The 18,130-nt window shown below is 36.9% G+C and overlaps 2 protein-coding genes across 2 annotated transcripts; one reads left to right on the top strand and one right to left on the bottom strand.

Moving 5' to 3' along the window:
- Positions 1 to 43: 43 nt before the first annotated feature.
- On the bottom strand, positions 44 to 4,786 carry agk (acylglycerol kinase). The gene is made up of 15 exons (XM_077248888.1): positions 4,524 to 4,786; positions 4,374 to 4,413; positions 4,070 to 4,149; positions 3,878 to 3,953; positions 3,688 to 3,780; positions 3,548 to 3,580; positions 3,368 to 3,462; positions 3,209 to 3,278; positions 3,031 to 3,110; positions 2,877 to 2,934; positions 2,624 to 2,771; positions 2,006 to 2,103; positions 1,837 to 1,907; positions 1,329 to 1,413; positions 44 to 1,231 (listed from the first exon to the last, which is right to left on the bottom strand). The coding sequence occupies exons 1-15, from the start codon at positions 4,631 to 4,633 to the stop codon at positions 1,100 to 1,102; spliced, it is 1,269 nt and encodes a 422-aa protein (XP_077105003.1). The 5' UTR covers positions 4,634 to 4,786; the 3' UTR covers positions 44 to 1,099.
- Positions 4,787 to 4,957: 171 nt separating this feature from the next.
- ighmbp2 (immunoglobulin mu DNA binding protein 2) lies at positions 4,958 to 12,477 on the top strand. Its single transcript, XM_077248881.1, has 15 exons — positions 4,958 to 5,244; positions 5,349 to 5,518; positions 5,691 to 5,886; positions 6,099 to 6,196; positions 6,313 to 6,476; positions 6,579 to 6,779; positions 7,425 to 7,572; positions 7,673 to 7,847; positions 8,159 to 8,341; positions 8,769 to 8,887; positions 9,198 to 9,292; positions 9,434 to 9,557; positions 9,713 to 10,561; positions 10,643 to 10,842; positions 11,365 to 12,477. The coding sequence occupies exons 1-15, from the start codon at positions 5,168 to 5,170 to the stop codon at positions 11,560 to 11,562; spliced, it is 2,997 nt and encodes a 998-aa protein (XP_077104996.1). The 5' UTR covers positions 4,958 to 5,167; the 3' UTR covers positions 11,563 to 12,477.
- Positions 12,478 to 18,130: the final 5,653 nt, after the last annotated feature.

Raw genomic sequence — 18,130 nt, forward strand, 5'->3', positions numbered from 1 at the left:
AAAATACTATCAGCTGAAATGATCAAAAATGCATGGAAAAGCCTTTTAAAATAGGAGATTGATAATGTCTTTATTTCTTGGTTCTTATCTGGTTAGACATTTCCAGTATCTTGTATCAAGAAAATTCTAGAGCTTTGTTTGCACTCCCAAAAACATTATCTCAAAATAAACCAGTTTGGACTATAATAAGTTAATAACAGAATGTCAACCTCATCCATGCTGTTAAAAAACATAAAAATGACACAATTTTTGAGACATAAACTGCCTTTCCATTAAAGGTTCAGTTTACCTAAAAATGAAAAACTTGTCAATTACTCACCCTCATGTCATTCCAAACCCGTAAAACTTTCGTTCATCTTTGAAACACAAATGAAGATAATTGAATGAAATCTGATAGATTTCTGTTCCTCCATAGAATGCTACACAACTGATGCTTCAAAAAGTTCATAAAGAGATTGTAAAACTAATCCATATGATTTGAGCAGTTTAGTACACATTTTCAGAAGAGACACGATCACTTTATACGATGAACAGATTGAATTTAGGCTTTTATATACATATATTGATCAGCGAGCTCAAGCGAACCGCTTGACGTACGAGAATGAACCTCATTGGAATGAACCTTTTTACCACAACTGATGTGTAAGATGATGAATGTTTATATGTGAATAAAAGCCTGAATTCTGTTCATATAAAGCGATCGAGTCTTGAGCTAAACCGCTCAATTCATGGATTAGTTTTACAATCTTTTTATGAACTTTTTTAAACATCAAAGTGGGTAGTTGCGTAGCTGTAGCTCTCAGATTTAAATAAAATATTTTCATGTGTTCTGAAGATGAATGAAAGTCTTACAGGTTTGGAACAACACGAGGGTGAGTAATTAATGACAAGTTTTTAATTTTTTTGGGTGAATTAACTCTTTAAGGTCCATAGAAAACAAAATGTTCTTGTTAGAGTGTGATGACTTTATGGCAACTCAAAGTTCATTTGACTCCACTGGTTTTCCAGTTTGTCTCTTGTAGTTTTAGCAAAATGTCTCAAAGGATCTGCAGTCCTATACACAATTTGTTACGTAACCAACATTATCACGGCACTGTCATCACTGAGCCTGTGCAAGCTGCTCTCTGCGCTCAGCACTGCAAAAGAACCTCAGTTTCCGTGGCAACAGTCTCACTTCCACAGACATTGCCTCGTATTCCTCATTGTCAATGCCATAAAATCCGGCGCCCTCCTGTGGACAGGAGAAGAAACGCAATAGATGAGAACGGCTGTATCACAGCTTAAATCAATGAAGAAATCAGTTCCAAAAACTTCCGAAACATACTGACCTCTGGGAGATTGAGACAAGCAGCACTGGCTTCTATCTGCAAAGTATTTTCTATGGACTCCATTGGGTTTACTGCTTTCTTAGTCCTGCATGACATAAATCAATATTCATTCATGTCCACAAATTTATTCTTTAGGCCAGGGGTTTATGAGACCTTATAAAAGTTCAGATGGGAAATTAAATTGAAAAATAATTATTCAAAACACAACACAAACTATAATTTTTTTATCTCACAAAAAGCTGAGTTTATTATTCATATTTTATTGAAAAATAATAATGAATGGAATTGTTTTTATTAAAATTGACTTTTTATTTTAAATTATTATTTTAAATTTACTATTATTTCTTTACATTTACCTTGAAATCAAAATGGACAATTCTTAAGTTATGGAATATTGCAGTATTTATTATAAATTATTTATAATAATATATTATTATAATATACAATGATGTTATATTATAATTATAAATAATATAAGTTATTATAATATATAATGATTTACACTCACCCCTCAGTGATGAACTGACCCACTGTGAGGGAGTCTGGGTCCAGAGTTATCAGCATAGAATCATCCACACGCTGAAAACAGTGGACAATAACAATCAGAACAAAACCTCAAGGCTATTTTACATTTAGATATACAAAATATTCCAATAACGAGTGTTGTCAGTACTCACTCTCTTCACGGGGTTCTTATTGTGTGTGCTAACTGAGAGCTCCAATGTGGAAATGTCTCTGCTCTCCCATCGCTCTGGCTCGGGTTCTACCGGTGGCTCTACCAACACAAACGGATTTAAACAAGAATGACATACTAGATATAAACAGATACACACGAATTGCCGTGGATTTCTTAAAAATAAGTCTGAACCTGCTTTGAGACAATATCAGAGTAACAATATTTATATTAGGGCTGGGCTGAAAATATCGATTTTGAGATTTTAATCGATCTCATTTTGATGAACCTCTATTGATTAAAAAAACGTCCTTATATGTTATTTAAATATTTGTATTAATTTTAACCTTCAATATTGGAGTTATGTAGCAACTGACAGGATTCCCTAATTTACAGCATTAGTTGACAGAGATTAGTTTTTCCTTCAGAAAAAGTGTCATGGTGTGCATCTCTGATATTTTATTAAAATGAATTAATATCTAATCGAACTGAATCAAAATCAGAATCGAATCACAAGCATCCGAATCGAACTAAATCGTGAAATTTGTGTCAATGGCCAGTCCTAATTCATTATGTTATGTTTTATGTATATAAAAAAATATTTGTAAAAATGATCAAATACCTTCTATAGGAGGGTTCCAGTAGTTGTGGAGTCTGCGGTAGATGCGGTAAAGGAGGTTGGGTCTGTGTGGTATTTCAGTGGGCAGGTCAGGTGGACGAGGTACAGGAGCCAGATAGGAGAGGGACGCCTGGTGACTCTGTGGCCACTCCTGTAGGAGAGAAGATAATCTGATTAATCTAATACTCACTATTATGTAGGCCTCATATATGATGTAACTGAAATATGATCAATGTCAATGAAGCACTGCACTCACCTTAAGGCTACTAAACCAATGTGCGGCTCTTGTTTTCAAGGGGCCAAGGTACCAATATCTTGACAAGAAAGAATCAAATCAAATCAAGTTAAAAATACAAATTCCCATTTTCTATTTATTTATGCTGCGAATAAAAAATGAAGCAGAAGCATACTTGCTAATAGAAGAAGCGACATCTCTAAATGCACCCCAACGTAAGCATAACAAAGCAAACACCGGTTGCTCCTTCTCACCCTAAGAACAGAAATACACAATCAGCTCTGTGTGAAGGAATGAAAATAGTCGATGCTGTCAAATCTTGAGTTCTCTTTCAAAATGCCTGTCAAATTCACTTTTATTTGCAGAACATCCAGTGGAACCGTTTCTCCTTTCAGTATTGACAGGGTTGCTGAGGTAATGTGCCTAAAAAACAGAAACATCTTATTACAATTTGATCACAACAAACATTTGGGCAAAGAATTCTCTTTGAAAAGTGAAGTCATGAAACTTACTGTACTTTGTTGTCTGAAACTAGATGCAAACTCTGACTTAGAGAGTTGCTGGAACCCAGGGGAATGAAACCGATTGGAATTTTACTGAAGTTCTCCTGTGGTTGCAGTAGTTCAAATTCAGAAAACATGGGAATGTTCAATATAACTTAGTCTTAAAACAAATATATTACTAGTAATTACCTCATCTGCTCTGCGCAGTAGGCCAGTTATCACCTGTGTGAAATACAATGCATGAAAACATGTGTCAAATACAAGGCATGAAAACATTTATTAAATATGCTCAAGTTGTCTGAAACCACTTTATTAAGATACTTTTGTACCTCCTGTAATGTCCCATCACCACCAGCAATGATCAGCATATCTGTTTGCTCCATCAATTCCATGAGCTTTTTCGCCTGGCCTTCATAATCAGTCTTTTACATGACAGAAAAACAGATAGCAAACAATCAATAAGTTCAAAAATGCATGCAAAAAAGGTGTAAAAAAAAGGACCTGGGCACAGGATGATACCTTCACAATTTTAACCTCCATACCAGCCAAGTGTAAAATGGGAGCTGCATTCTTCTCAAACAAATTATTGGCTTTTCTGCAGAGAAAATGTAACTATTGTTAACACAAACAAACTGACATGGCTAAATAAAACCAATGTAAAACCTATCTGATTTATTACACAGTGAGGGACATAAATCAGTATAATCGTACCCTTTACAGGCAGCAGGATTCAGAATGACTGTGGCTTTCTTCAGATGCTCCTGAGGTCCAATTGACTGATGACCAAATTCCTGTGAAACCATCAAATACAATATATTTAAATGTAGGGAAACTTAGGAAGCTGGGTATCAAAGTTATTAAAGTTGACAAAAGCTAAAACCATATTATTTCAATGTAGGGAACCTTAAGGTTCTGGGTATCAAAATTATTATATTTAATAAAAGCTAAAACCTTAAATACATTATCAAATCTGGGGGAGAGAGTGCGAGCTATTTTCAAACTAAATATCCCTTACCCTGGCCTCTATACATGCTTCTCGTCGCAGCACACTGTCACTGTGAAAAAATATTAGAACTCACTGATATGTACATCAAATGAGAAAAAGGGTTTATAGACAGATAAAAGCCAGAGACGGACAGTCATAGGTATATCTGATTATACAAACCAGTGCTTTCCATACAACCAGTGTCCTCCATATGACAGCACACACACAGCAAATGTGGACTTTTTCCAGTGATTTCTTATAGTCCGAAACACTTTCACCACCCGAGCCATTATTCTCTATATATGGTTTTCTAGATATCCCACTGAAGGTACACTATTGCACGGCAAAACAAGTAGGGCTGAATGTAGATCTTCACCGTTGACATTCCATCGTTCTCCCAAAGCATGACCGGTGCAACAACAATATTCCTCCTCAAGGGAAATATCAGTTCCGCATCAATTTTTTCGTAAAATGTGACTATTTTATAATTTTTTATTAGTGGTAAAAGTTGATTTATATACCTAATATAATTATCTAATCCTTCTAGGCTTTAATAGTAAGAGACTATTTCTGTTCATGACGGAATTATACTGCCAGGATCTTCTGTGCAGAGTGGGAATGAATTTAGAGACGGACTCATTCCAGTGCATGCGCTGTAACATACAAACAGACATGACAGCCTCATATACGCACGCTTGTGCCACTTAGCAAAATTGTTTTTTGACATTATGAATCTCTGAATGTTTAATAGATAAACTGCAAATAAACAGAGTAAGAATTTCAATCCTATCCTTTTAGTTACCCTTCGAGCTGATTTGACAACTATGGAGGTTGAAAACTTCGTTTCCAAGACCCTCGAGCTCCTGCAAGAAGAGAGAGAGGCTGAATTAGAAGAAACACGGTAAATAACACACGTCTCACTGTTCTACACGTGTATTTATCTAGCCATGCATTTGTTTTGCCCAAATGTATTAGTGAACTATGAAATATTGTTTGTGTTGTCAGAGCTTGGCAGGAGAATTTATCTCACAAGAATCTACAGCACAAAGGAGTGTTTCTGATGAAACTTCAGATCGGAAGCCAACATACTGGCATGTATGGCAGACGTCTAGTAGTTTTTGAACCTAGGAAAAGTATAGGACCCTCAGTTCTTCCCAGCAATACATTTGGACCTGGTGAGACATACTGTGCAAAAAAGAATCCATTGGAGTACATGATTTCATACAATACTGCTAAATGAAACCTAATGCATACAATAACAAAGCCTCTGACCAGCGAGGCACTTCACATTTTAACTCAAATGTTATTTACTATTGTTACTTGCTCTCTTTTTTCTTCTGTTTATAGGTGATATTATAGGTTTGTATCAGTCAGAGGGTCAGGGTCAGCCATCTGAATTGGGCTCAGGTGTGGTAACACGTGTTACCCAGGCGTCCCTGACGGTGGCTTTTGATGATACACAGGACAGTTTAAACTTGGACAGAGATGGACTCTACAATCTAATGAAGCTGGCAAATAATGTGACCTATAGACGACTGTCAAAGTATGTGCAATTATCAGTTCATACAGCTAGTATCATTAAATAAGTATTATTAATACTTTTTTCCTCAATCTATTTTTTAGGATTTTCAGAGCTGTTACAGTAGTACAAAAATCAGCTGTGTTGATGAAATATGCACTGCATTAACAGGTTTATTTGTGGTGTTTTTCTACAAGAAATTGTTGATACATATGTGATGCATTTCCTTCTTGCAGGGCCTTAAAGTCTTTAAATGGATACAGCAGTGGTCCTGCATCTTACCTGATCAGTGTCCTCTTTGGTTACTCAGAACCAGGGATATTATCACATCAACGTAAGCATATATATGGAGTGACACCTGAAATGGATCTAAAATACAGCATTATGCAGGAAAATCACCCTGCCTATTCTAATGGGGCCTTAAGTCTATTTATATTTCTTTTATCGCAGATGTTTTGGAATTTAGCAACACTGGGTTAGATAATTCTCAGAAAGAGGCTGTGTCCTTTGCAATGTCTCAGAAAGATGTTGCAATCATACATGGACCACCAGGGACTGGCAAGACCACTACAGTGGTTGAAGTAATCCTGCAGGCTGTAAAACAAGAACAAAAGGTGAGCAAGATATCAAACTCTAAATTTGGATAGTTAAGGTATAAATGATGTGGCATAGTGTATATGCAGTATTGTGATGAACATCTTTGTTAATGTTAACAGATCCTTTGCTGTGCACCTTCCAATGTGGCTGTTGACAACTTGGTGGAGCGCCTTGTGAAGAGCAAGGTCAAGGTTTTAAGATTGGGTCACCCAGCCCGTCTGCTCGAGGCGATTCAGAAGCACTCGCTGGATGCGGTCCTTGCGCACAGTGACAACACCAACATCATTTCTGATATTCGCAAGGACATGGACAAAGCTTTTGTAAGATTTTGATTTCTCATAATTGTTTTGAATTGGCCCCAAAACGTGTTTCAAAGCTTAAAAGCACTTTTTTCAAGCAAAACATTTTACAAACATTTTTATTTAAAGTCGGTATGAGAAGGAAGTTGTGATAGTCTTTTCTTCCCTATTGTGACGCATGAGTGAAATGGCTTCTTGAGCAAAAAAAAAGTTAGCCGGATCCAACAGGAATTGACTGGATTGTAGGATCATTGTGGTTTGGCTGTTGCTGTGATTTCATTTGATTGACAGGTTGTCTTGCCCTTGCTCTAGTAAATGCATCATCAGGGAAGGGATGTTGCTGCAAGAGGGAGGGGAAGATATTTTGATTAAAGATTATAAGGGCACATAATAATGTGTGCAAATAACTGCAATATTCCATAAACATAAGAACTGTCCATCCATTTTGATTTCATGTTTAAATTATAAAATAATAAATATACTGTTCAAAATTAAGACTAGCATTATTTGTTTGCAAATGCTACTTGGTTTTATGTTGTATATTCAAAACGGCAAAGTTCGAACTTTTAAAAATGCGGCTTGAGTGTTTAAATGTGATTTGGGGTCATCTGTTTAGCTGTGTTGAAATACAGTCATAATAAAAAATAAAATCCAATGCATTGACAGAATGAAATGAAGAAGGCTCGGGACAAAGGCCAACGGAGCAATCTGAAACGGGAAATCGGGGACCTGCGGCGAGAGCTGAGGACCAGGGAGGAAACTGCTATCACTCAGATCCTGAAAAGAGCCGATGTTATTCTAGCAACTAACACTGGCAAGTAAACCTTCCCTAGTGGTCATGATTTTTATTTCAGGAAATGTTTGTTTGTTTATGCCTAATTTAAACTCAAATATGATTGATTTGTGTAATATAGGAGCCTCTGATGAAGGTCCTCTCAAACATCTTCCTAAAGATCATTTTGACCTGGTGGTGATAGATGAGTGTGCTCAGGCTCTAGAGAGCAGCTGTTGGATCGCTCTGCTCAAAGCACGCAAATGCATACTGGCTGGGGATTACAAACAGCTGCCACCCACGATCAAATCACAGAGGTGTGGAGAAAAAGGAAATGTATCTTAAGTTTGTAAATTATTTGGTTCATGATATCCATTCTTGATGAGCTCTAACGCTTTCATTGCAGGATATATCTACTGAAATACTTAATATTTTTGGTCGATGTTTCTAATTAACTTTATGTAACTTTTGCCCGGTTTCTTTGCACCTGCCTTAATCTAAAGTGAAACGGTTTAATCTGTGAAACCAGGCCCTTAAGTATGAATTACATTTAGTTGAAAACGTACTCTCATAATGATAAAATGTTGTTCATATTATTATAAATGTTATTTATCTTTAACTCTCACAGTGCTGCATCTAAAGGCCTGTCTGTCAGCTTAATGGAGAGGCTAATAAAAAAATATGGAGACTCTGTGGTTCGAATGCTGACCACTCAGTACCGTATGAACAGTGCCATCATGCAGTGGGCTTCAGAGCAGATGTATCAGGGAAAGCTGTTTGCACACCCTTCAGTGGAGAAACACTTGCTTAGGTTTGTAAAATATGTTTGAAGTTTCTGGAGAAAACATTTAATTTGGCACTGTTGGTCATGTACAATGTTTTATTGTTCAATTAGTGGAACTTTTCTTTTAACAGGATTTAAAAATACTGTTTTTTAAAGGTAGGTTATGATAGCTTTGTAAAATGTTTTATTGTGTAACTTTAATTAACAGTTTCACTATTTGGGCTTGTCCCTCACATAGAGTTTTTTAACTTCCCCTTTATCATATATTTTAAATCAGGGAAATTCTACTTTGTTGTTCCCCTAAGAAAACCAAAACAAAACAAGAATCGCTGTCTCCAATACATAATGTTTTAGAGAGAGTTTTAATTCGTTTTTTTGTATGTTTATTTTAAGTTTGCTAGCTAACTTGTGTTGAGGTAATACGGAGGAAGATCACTGATTGTTTCTTGAACAGAGACCTGGCTGGTGTTGCTGATGTTGAGGAAACCAGAATTCCCCTCCTGCTCATTGACACTGCAGGCTGTGGCCTGAATGAGATGGAGGACACAGATGAGCAGTCTAAAGGCAATCAAGGTTTTTATCAGCTCCAAATACTACAACCTCTTTATATCACTTAATATATTTCATATAAGGGGTTGGATAATGAAACCTCGGTTCATCCTATGTGGTGGTATGCCGACGTTACCCTGGATACCATAGCTGTCGATACATCACAAAGACTTGCTGTCCTGGGTCCACCAATAATTTGCCCTCTTTTGAACTCTGATATGTCTCCCATTATTTTATGTACAGCTGTGCTATTGCTCTGCTAATTCATACAGTATATATATTTAATAATAAAATACTGTATATGAATAAGCTTTTCTCTTTATTCTCTTCACAGGAGAAGTAGACATTGTGGCACTTCATATCAAAGCTCTTACTGAGGCTGGAGTTCAAGTCAAAGACATTGCAGTTATTGCACCCTATAATCTCCAGGTGAGATGCGCTTTAAAGTACTTATGTGTCAAAAAAAAAAACTGTCTTTGCAAAGCAATGCCTTCATTAGGATGACACTGCTGTTTCATTATGAATATCATTCATTCACGCATTTAAAAAACAGGATTTGATCTATTTCAGGTGGATCTTTTGAGACAGAAACTGTCCCATAAATATACAGAGCTGGAGATCAAGTCTGTTGATGGTTTTCAGGGCAGGGAGAAGGAGGCAGTGGTGTTGTCATTGGTCAGATCCAACAGGAAGGGTACGCCAGATCTAAATGATGACTACATCTACATTTATCCATTTATTTACCCTCCTGACATTTCAGATCTGTATGACATAAAATGCACCAGCTTCTCCAAAGATGTGAACATAAGGAATGGTTGAGATATTAATTGCCTTACATTTACCCCAAAGGTGAGGTTGGATTTCTTGCTGAAGATAGAAGGATCAATGTTGCTGTGACACGTGCCAGACGCCAGCTCACGGTAGTGTGTGATACTCAGACTGTTCGAAACCATGATTTCCTCAAATCCTTAGTGGACTATATGTCTGAACACGGAGAATTGCACACTGCCTTTGAGTACCTGGAAGACTGTGTGCCACAGAATTACATTCGTGATGAAAAGGACAAACCGATCAACGCCAAAGACGCTATATCCGTAAAACAGAAGCCCAAGAACCAAGGCAAGAAATCAGAGCAGGAATACAAGAAAAGTGCAAACAATAAAAGCAGAGAAGCGAGTCAATCTAGTGTTCAGCCAGATCAACATAAACACACCAATTCACTCCATTCTAAACCCAAAGACGTCAATCAAACGCAAAACAAGAGAAAGGAGATAAAGGATCAGCTTCTGAACTTTTTGACAGACCCAGACAAGACAGAACTACAGTTTCCTTCCACACTGAATTCCCATGAGCGTCTACTGGTCCATGAGCTCGCTGAAGAAATGGGATTAAGGCATGAAAGCCAGGGAGAAGGGAAAAACCGTCGCATAACTGTGTCCCGGCCTCCATCAGGACCAGAGAAGCCTGTGAAGGAGGCTGAACAACCAGACATGACCGGATGTACAGCAGCAAAGATACAAGAAGAATCACAAAAAGCCTCTTCACAGGCAGCTATTGATTTGAAAAGCCTACATTTGGAGCGAATGCGCCGGGAGCAGGAGAAACGAGAGGAGAAAAAACAGCAGAGCATGAGACTGGAACCACATTTCAATGCGAATAAAAACCAGTCTGTTAAGAAACCCAAAGCAAATTCCAAAGGTTTGTGATCTCTATCCCAGTATCTGAATTCTTTCAATACTTTTATTCTCAGTGGTTTATATGATGGTCTTTCTTTCATAGGAAGCACTAAGATAAAAGCAGGAGCCATGGATATAGCTGCAGCTGCCACAGCTGATGATGATTTTGACTCCCTTATCGATTCTGTGGTTAAAGCTGACAGCGTGTGTGCTTTTGTGAAGTGCAAAGCCAGCGTCCTCACACTAGGGCAGCTCTGCCTCTACTGTAACAGACAATACTGTCTTAGTCACCATATACCTGAGGTACACCTTGCTTTATATTTTATATTGAAGAGGTCATATCATGAAGAACTAAATATTCCTTTATTCCTTTCCTTGAGATAATTGCAATAGGAAAATGGACTGTAACTTTCAGAACTTGAAACTTTGTTCCTAGTCTAAATCAACCATTTATTGAATTCATTGTATTCAGTAACCAGAAATGGCTGTATACAGTCAAGATTATGTAATACAGTGAAAGCTGATTAGATGCTATTATTAATAAACACCTGAAATTCGTTTTAATGATGTTCCAGGATGTTGGCATCAGAGACTTTAAGTTTAAAGTTCAAAGTTTATTATAAGCCCAAAGGGTGATTTTTGGCGCAGTTTAAAATTTGTAACCATGTCATACAATAAAAAAAAAGTCAGAGAGAGGGTTGAAAATTGTCATTAAAATTAAATAATAAAAAAATTATTATATGATCATTTTAAAACATGTAAAACATTTATACTAAAGACATTTTTGATGTAAGATGTGTTCTAAATAATGTATTGTCTTTTTAGGTTCACGGATGTGGAGACAAAGCAAAAGCTCAGGCTAGAATGAGGATAAGTAAAGAAGGGGTGCTCTACGCAGGAAGTGGACAAAAGGACAAATCAATGGATCCGAATAAAAAAGCATATCTGCAGAGAAAACTAGACTCTAAACTGAAAGATATGTCATCTCAAAGAAAAACTAAAGTCAAAGACAAAGAGAACTGACATTCTTGGAGACACTTGATCGATCTAATGCTGTTTAATTTAAATGTGTTGGTTATTTACTTGAAAAATATTTATAGAAATATTTCTATGCTTTTAAGTTTGATCTTTAACTGTAAGGTGATTCTGGTAAGTTCCCAAATAAGGCTGAGAACAGCTGCTATTTATTGCAGATCCACACTGGCATGGCTTAATAGTATGCAAATATACGAACATAAAGATAAAACAAAGACCAGCCATGTTTAATTCTCCCAACTGACAATGAAAAGTGGGTTTTTGAATGACAATTGAGCTTGAAATATCAATCCTATTGCTAGTCAGAAATCCCAAGCAGAATTGTTGTTGGGAGCTTAGGTAGTTGCTCAACTTTCTCTCTCAGTGATTGATGCATTGATTATTGATGTCAGATGTAATCTCTCAGTTTTCCCATTAAGCTCTGAAGAGCACAGGCTAAGCAAAGCTTTGGATTGGGTCCATTAAATACATTTAGTCTACTACTACTACAGCCCAGTGTCTGTGTGTAGTATATCTGTCCACAAGAGAACATAAGGCATGTTCTGAGCTGGCATTGTGTGTTCCATGGAGGCAGTTAGTGGAGGATTTGCATGCTGAACACATTAGAAGGAGCATTACAAAGGGCAGTATTTATAATACACACAAGTCCTATGACCAGAAATTATGTGGCACTACTTAATGCTTTTTTTAACTACTTAAAATGCTTTTAAAAGTTCCCTCAAGCCGCTTGGTTTGCCACAAACTTGGTCTGGTTTGCACTTGATACCACTGCATTGGATGAATCAATGTCTTGTTCAGAAACTGAAACAATAGGATCATATTTTATTTAGTTTGTCTTTTTCATTACGGATGTTGGCCTATGAATGTGATGAAACTGAATAAACTGAGAAATAGCAAACAAAAGGTTTTCTGATGAAGAACTGTGATATGAATTGTAGTTTTTACTAAACAAACATCTGATGATAGGCGGAAATGAGTCTTTCTTGGAGCACCATGGTAAAATAATACTGTGGTTAAAGATCTTTATATGTTATGTAGACTATAAGGAATTGTTTGCTTTACCATATTCCTTTTCTCTACCTCTGCTTTACTGAGGTTCTTGTAATGGGTTGACCTTCTTTTGATCAGGAGCCCTTGTACAGTTCAAAGTGGTGTAAAACGCATTTTAATATGTTATCTAAAGGTTTTTTATGTTAATTTAAGAGCATGGTTTGAAGCATATTTGTAATACTGTAAGTACAGTAGTAGTCGTCTTTGGCTGTCTGTCCTGTGTGACTTGCAGAAGACTCAGGTAGATGATACTCTGCGCTTGAAATGCTAACCATAAAAATAGCTCTGCAATGTTCTGAATCAGAAATAACCATTTAGCTCAAGTAAATAGTTACAAAATAGAAATATCCTTAAAGGAATATGAAGCATACTGTACTGCTGCACTTTTTAATCATCATTTCACATCGTAATCATGTCACAAAAAGTGTTTCAGTAATGAATAGAGAATGCTTAGCTGATGTTTATTATGTAATGTTTATTTTTATAACTGCATTTACATAGAATCAAAATAAATCTGAATGAGATCCAACATACAACATGTTAATTGTATAAACTCACAAACTCAAATACTGGCTAAAACAGGAAATCTTATTACTAAAAATTCTGATTTAAGGTGATAGTAAAAACTGTTGCGTTACAGTAATGGAAATTAAATGATAATGACCCTTGAAAATAATGGCCTCATAAAACTGGCACAAAGCACAAATTGTCCTAAAATAAGCGTAATTTTTTTTCCCTCTGATTTTGGGTGAAATGTGACCTTAACATTTACGTTGGTTAAAAGTGGTTGCATAATACATATTTGTACCACATTACTGACACATTAAAGTGCACATATTCTAAGCGTGTTCCATTCATTTATCCCAGTGGCAAAATAAGGAGATTCTCTCAGTAAACATATCTTTAAATGTGTAAATACTGGCAACATCAGTGTGCGTTAGAAAAATAAACCTTTCCTCTGTCATAGTCCAATTCAACTGTGATTACCTGTAGTTTCTTTTTCAGAGTCAGTCGAGTGCGAGGAGAGGTCTGAGCCCAATAGGATTCCTCATTATTTGCAATTACCCAGAAACCCTCTGTTGGGTTGAGCAAAACTGCAGTCTTCCTCTTTATGGACACTCGTGCCACTACAACGTACCACTCTTTTGCTGTATGCCACCTCTACGTCCCAGCGTTGCTTTCCTGAATTGAAGCCGTCTACTGCCATGCTGCCCGTGTAGCGCTCAGGGTTTCTGGAAGCTGCTGCTTTTCCCCATAACTGATGGTGGTGAGTTCATAGTGATCAAGTTAGGATGTGCCGTGTTTGAATGAAAATGGACAGAGCCTGAGAGATGGCAGGAAGAAAACCGATAATTGTCTTTTCATGATTTTGCATACTGTACCTGAGCAGTGTAGTCCTTACCGATTCATTTTAGCATTTGGAGGACACAATTTATTAAACCTGTTGTACATTCATGGTTTTTAAACATTTCAACATTGCGCAATATGTACATGTCTTGAGGTGCAAATGAAATTTGAGAGCTATGATACAAAGACATTAGTTTCAGAAGGCTTGAAATTAAGAGATGTAGCTATAGGTTTTTTTAATCCCCTGTTCACTCACTGTATACTTTTGTACAGAAATGGTCAGTTCGGACAATTGCACTAAATGCCTCATTTTGTATTCCACCTAAGAAAAAAAGTAATTGAAATAACACTAGGAATAATAAACCATAACAGAATTGCAATTTGGGAAGAACACTCCCTTTAAAGTCGCCATATAAATCGAAACTGACATATTGGAATATTGCAGTATTTATTATAAATGATTTATCCATGCCCATCTTCTTTTTTCTTTTTTTTAACTCATGGGCCCTCGTAATCTTAATCAAAACAGCCTGCCCTTTCTCTTGCAGTGATGTGTTTACTGGGATGAGGGTGGGACAACCTGTTACTCACAAAGACAATGATCCAATCAATTCCCGATGGACAAAATCAGGTCTCGTCCTACATTTTTTCTTGTTCGGGAAGCGATTTCAATAGGGAAGAAAAGACTAAAACAACTTCCGTTTCATGCTGACTTTAAAGTGCTCGAAAGTAATTTGATGTGTACTTACAGTAGCTGACATCATTTTCCATTATTTTCCAGACCCCATGCTTTAATGATCGCAGGTACAGAGACACATCTATAAGTGCCCTTGTTGGCTATTCTGGTTCAGGTACAGTGTAGTTAGTCCTAGAATTAATGCATTATTTGCTGATTTCAGTGTGAGAAAAAGTAAAGGTATAAGCATCATTTTAATCCTTTGAACCAGACTTTATTTTTTGCATCAGATAAGGCCAAATAAGGAACCTACCTTAAAGGTTTTGTGAGTGATTTTTATGGATTACTACGCTGAAAATTATCCTAATGCCCGAAAGATGTCACTGAAAACTGTCCTGAGATATTGCGCCGTATGCTCTAATAAGACTTTACGCCGTCATTACCCGGGTGATGATAGAGCATGAGCGCGGGTGAGACCTGAACAGCACATTGCTATCTTTGTTTAAATTAGACTCATATAAGCCTTGCCAATTCAAACACTCAGGCGCAAGAAGCCTCAAAGAGAACTCACGCGCGCTGTAATAAGATTTGTGTGTGCACACATCCGAAGCGTGCACACGGAAAGCTGCGTCTCAGACAGCGCTCAACTTTTCAGTTCTCATTCCAGTCTTGCGCTTGAATGGATAAATTCACACAAAAATTTTAACATGCCCGTCTTGGTGAGTATCCTAGCAAACATAGTAAGTTATGTCTTAATTTGTAATTAATTTATTCAGTGAATATTACATGCAATGTTGTTTTAGATTTGATTACTTTATTCAATTTTTATGTGACAGTAGTCCTTTTTCCCTGAACATAAAACATACCGAAACCACAATAAAAACAGAACCGAGAGTAATTTGAACCATTACACCCACAGAGTAGTACATACCCTATAGGGTTTTGCAAGGATGACATCAAAACTAATCACCACTGGTTCCTTTGAGACTTTCCTATGGGGTTTTTATAATGAGGTTTTTCAATTTATGTGTAAAATAAAGCCTGTGGTAAACATAACTTGACGATGCTTTTGTCATTTTGTTCTACAACGTAAATTACACAAATGTAAATTTTGAAGCAGTTATGTTTATTTTTGAAAAAGAAATTCTAAGAAGCTAGATAAGAACTTTTGGAGTGTGAGTGTGTGCAGTGTACGTTATAGAACAAAACGTCGAAGTATTGTCAAGTTGTTTACCACAGGCTTTATTTTACTCATAAATTAAAAAACACTATTATAAAACCCCATAAGAAAATGTATAGGGAACTAGTGGCGAATTATTAGGGTCCGTTCACACAGAGTGGCAAAAGATTCCTCAAGCATTTGATTACGTCGAAAAGCAATTAAATGAGGCGTTCTGTGTGAACCAGCTCTTACACAGCCGAGCATCGTAAAGAAATACAAAGACAGAGGAAAATAATGAGACCAATATGCTGAATGATAGATGATAATACCATATATACTTGGTTACACCAATGCGGCAGGGTTGTAAAAAAACAGGATGTATTTAATTTTGGTAGGGAGGAAGTTCAGGAATATCTCATCTATAACATCGCTCACAGCACCTTTAAAGGTGCTCTAAGCGATGTCAGGTGACGTCACTTCTTGTTGACGTTTAAAGTATTGTCAAACAAAACGGAGGCGAGCTCGACCCTCCCTCCCCCTCATCTGCGCACTAACCCCCCAAACCGCACCCCCACATCCTTCTTGCCGGTTATTGGCTGGAACAGTTTGTTATGTTTCGTGGTGCGGGTTAGCCCAGTTTGTTTTTGTTGCCGTTTGTGGAGCCTGGGGTGCCTGCAGAGACCGCGTTTTTTTACAGCGTGTTCAGGGGACAGGCAGCTAACGGATAGTGAGGAGATGTTTGCTGTATGTGACAAAAAAATTTTTGGCCTAAAAAAGGCGTGACATCGCTTAGAGCACCTTTAAGTAAAAATAATGGTTTAACTGTCTGGTCATCTGCTATTATGATGGGTTCTATCTAGTTGATGATGTCAGAGAGCTCTTCAATGCTCTTATTGACCTCCTGCAGTTTCTCTCTCACCACCTCAGTCTTGCTGTCGCTCTCATTTTGAAGCATCATGAGTCGAGCTGCCTCCTCCTCCCTTAGGATTGTACTTAACTTTTCATACTCTTGTTTTACTTCTGCAGCATGTTTAGCTGCTTGTTTCCGTAAATTAGACTGGATGATTCATGAGGAAGTTTATGTTGAGGGACTGTAGGTTTGTACATAGTTCACATGTATATGTATGCATCCAAGCCCCCTTTAACTTTTTAAAAGTGGTTAGATGTTTTTTCAAAGGATTGTATCTCGAAGTTATAACATTCTAAGTCGTAATTAGGAGATTAAAAAGTAGAAATTGAGATAAAAGTTGAAATTATGACTGTTATAATTTCGACTTTTCATTTCATAAGAATGACATTTTTATGTCATAATTAGGATTTTCAAAGTAGTTTACTAGTTTATATATCTACAAATGCTAATATCTAGCTACAAACGACAGGTTCTTCCTACAGGTTAACGTACGTTTCCTCACCATTATTTCCGATGTTGCCTCGGCTATAGGGCAGTACTCATGATTTCTGTGTCCCCTTGATGACGTACAAAAAACGAAGGTAAATTCTGCAACTTTCCGACAAAAAAGCTTCAGTTCCTCATTGTGTATTGGAGCAAAACTCGACCGATTTAACCCTGCACTGCTCCGGCTTCTTTTTTGAAGACATCCGAGGCTATCTTTAGAGACAGATTTAGAGACAGGCCTGCACAGAGGGCATTACCGTGTTCCTCTACAGTCCTAGTGTGTCTGAACGCAGGTTTTGCAGAAGCTATGTTTGCAACCTCACAGCACACAGGACACTGTAGATCCTCCACAGTGAATTGACAGTCTTCAGCCATCGGTGGTGAATTTGCAAATCCAAAGATTTTGAGAGGTGTTTTCTCTTTAGAAAAGTAGTGAGCACTGCAACTGGGACAGACTGATTCGACCTGATTATTAAACTTTTTTTAAATACTGTCTCTTCTTAAACCAGAAATCAGAAAGGAAGCTGCAAAAAAAAAATTTTTATTGAAGATTTACCAGAAAAAGTCCATTGAATGTATATACAGGACTTATCTTAATTAAACAATGTGTCCAGTCTCATTTTCAGAAGATTCTACTGCATAAACATGCTAGTATTGTGAGGGGAAATGTGGAGAGGTAGTTATAACCTGTATGTAACCAGGATGTGAAACGGCTTTACACAGCATGCAGGGAAATTAGCTTTTAGGAAAGGAAAAAGTTACTATAAAAATTAAAGTAAGGTAAAAGAGAAATAAATAAGCAGCATTTTTAAATATTGCTCCCATATATTTATCAATTCAACAATTATAAATCACCATGTCATGTTGTTTTATTATGTATTTGTAAGAATATGTCTAATCACAACCAAGATTAAATGTTGCAAAA

The sequence above is a fragment of the Siphateles boraxobius genome, unplaced genomic scaffold, assembly GCF_051911475.1.
Source record: "Siphateles boraxobius isolate OS27281-9 unplaced genomic scaffold, OSU_SipBor_1 31, whole genome shotgun sequence".
Lineage (NCBI taxonomy): Eukaryota > Metazoa > Chordata > Actinopteri > Cypriniformes > Leuciscidae > Siphateles > Siphateles boraxobius.